A 2,351-nucleotide genomic window follows, 5' to 3' on the forward strand; every position below is an offset into this window, starting at 1 on the left:
GCCCGCTCCATCCGGGCACTGCCGAATTAGCATCGTACCGAGGCGCAACTTTCCCGAGGCCCAGGGAGATACAGGCGCGCGCGCCGTAGGAAATATAGTCCCTGCCGCGGGCAGGCGGGAGCGGGCGGCTAGGCGCGGGCTCGGGGCGCCGGGGGCCATGCGGCGGACCGCTCCCGCAGCCCCGGGACCTGGCGCGCCTGGCGGGGCAGCCTGAGGAGTTGCGGGGCCGCGGGCCGGCCCGGCGCCTTTCTTCCTTCGCCTGCTCGCCCCTCAACGGGCTCCGGGGAGGGGGCTTCCGACCCCCTGCCGGAGCCGGCGGGCCCAGCGCTCCCCTGCCGAGCGCAAAACTTCCCGGAGCCAGGGCCAAAGTGAGCGTAAAGTGCGCCCAAGTTGCGGGCATGGCGTTACAGAGCCGGCCCGAGGCGCTCGCCCTGGAACTCGCGCGCCACCAGGTAGGTGGCCCGGTACCTGGGGCGGGAGACCCTCGGGAGGAGGGTGCCCAAGGGACTTGAGCCCGCCGAGAGGCTGGGGTGTTGGGTGGGACTCCCCGGTGAATCTGCTTGGCGTGGGGAGTATGCCTGGACCCACTTCCGGGCGCTCCTCCCATTCCACTAGTCCCCCGTGCAGTTCTGCACAGTTTGGGGGGCTTCGGACGCGCCGAAGCCCCGAGTTTAGCGACTTTTCTTTATTGTTGCAGGGGATACATAACTGGGGGCACTCGAGGGCTTCCCGGTGAGCCTGGGCGTGTATACGGACCCATGGGCGGCCCCTCCTGTGGTCCGGGTGCAGTTTTGGCACAATTTTGGGGGGGGGGGGTGCTGGAGCATAGCGACCCGAGCCCGGCGACTTTTCTTTCTGGTCTCAAGAGCTTCGTGGCTAAGGTGCCAGGAAGGGGACCCAGTGATTCTGCCCAGGGTGGAGAATGTGTATAGGCACCTCCCCCGCCCCCCCCTCCAGACCCCTGTGTACAGTTTGAGGGGCTCTTGGTGGAGGCGCGTGAAAGATTGTCTTTCTCATCGCACCATCTACATGAGTGGGGTTACAGGGAGAGTCCCCCGCGCCTTCTTGGGGTGCGAGGGTGCCGACCCCCCATCCCAGTACGACCTTGCACACTTTGCAGAAGTACTTTTGCGGGCTGGTGCTGGGCGGTCGCGGTGTGGCTGCCGGGCCGGGCAGGCTGGCGGCGCGCGGGTGTGTGCTGGAGAGATTAGGACGCGACTTGAATATTTATGAGCTTTGCTCCACACGGACTCGCCGTGTTTACTTGGCTCTTTGTTCCTCCCCCCTCCCCCGGCACGCACTCACACTCACACTTCCCTGTACACTCAGCCGGCCTCCAAACTTGCCGCGCTCGGGGCGCTGCCGCCGGTGGCCCCGATGAGGCGGCAGCCACAGGTAAACCGCTGGCCGCCACTCGCGCCGGGACGCGCGGGGAACTTGTGAGGGTGCGCGGCGGGAGGCCGGGGGCGGCGGCTGGGGCCGGGAACTGGGGGTGCCGGGGCCACTTCCCCGTCCCTCCGGGGCGGCCGCCTGAGCTCGCTCCTCCGTGTCTCTGCAGAACGGCGACCTCAAGAAACAGCCCCACGGCAGGCCGCCGCGGATCTCAGCACTGAGCGACAAACAAGTAAGCGCGGAGGCGGCCACGTTCTTACCGCCGGCTCGGGTGGCTGGGCTGGGGAGGGGCGGCGACACTTTGGCAGCACCCTAAAAAGTGCCGGTCCGGGTGCCACCTTCCAGACTCCCCGAGGGGCCTGTCTTCTAGCTCAAAGTTGCCCGCCCCTTTTTTTCTGCCCGGGGAGGGCTGGGTGCTGGAGGCGAGGGGAGCGAGGCCCGGATGGCCAAGAGCGACAAGCTGCACTTAGAAGGCGGCGCGCGCCCGGCGTCCATTTTGAGGTAGTGGACATGTTTTTGGAATGTATATATTTATCCCCCGTTGGGCGTCCCACTTCATGCTGGGGAGCGTGGGGGATTTAATTCGGGTCTGGACATTCAACTCCTGGGAAGCGGTTTCGAGAGCTGCGCTGAAAACCTTGCGTTAAAGGCGGATTCTCTGCACCCCCCCTCCCTCCACTTCTCCGGCTCCACTTTTGATTCTTAGAACCTGACGCCAGCTCCCGGGGAACAAAAGAAAGGCACCCCCAGGATACCCTAAATATGCCTAAACTTTGGTGTCCGGTCGTTAGGTGGAAATGAGGCGCCCAAGCAGCTCTCCGCGGGGCGCGCGGCCACCGGCGCCCCTCGGAGAGAAAGTTGGCCATTGTGACTTACTTGCGCTGAGCTCTGCTCTCGGGGTTTCAGCACCACGAACAGATGCCGCCACCGAACGCGGCCGCCCGCCCCGCCCCCTGTCT

At 65.9% G+C, this 2,351-nt stretch overlaps 1 protein-coding gene across 1 annotated transcript in view; it reads left to right on the forward strand.

Annotated features, from left to right (window-relative positions):
* Positions 1-346: 346 nt before the first annotated feature.
* Positions 347-2,351, forward strand: part of PHF21B (PHD finger protein 21B) — a 118,959-nt gene continuing 116,954 nt past the window's right edge. The window contains exons 1-2 of the mRNA XM_006866836.1: positions 347-452; positions 1,559-1,624. Of these exons, the coding sequence (XP_006866898.1) occupies positions 399-452; positions 1,559-1,624 (120 nt within the window). The 5' untranslated portion in view covers positions 347-398. The remainder of the gene's footprint in view (positions 453-1,558; positions 1,625-2,351) is intronic.

The sequence above is a fragment of the Chrysochloris asiatica genome, unplaced genomic scaffold (genome assembly GCF_000296735.1).
Source record: "Chrysochloris asiatica unplaced genomic scaffold, ChrAsi1.0 scaffold00097, whole genome shotgun sequence".
Classification (NCBI taxonomy): domain Eukaryota; kingdom Metazoa; phylum Chordata; class Mammalia; order Afrosoricida; family Chrysochloridae; genus Chrysochloris; species Chrysochloris asiatica.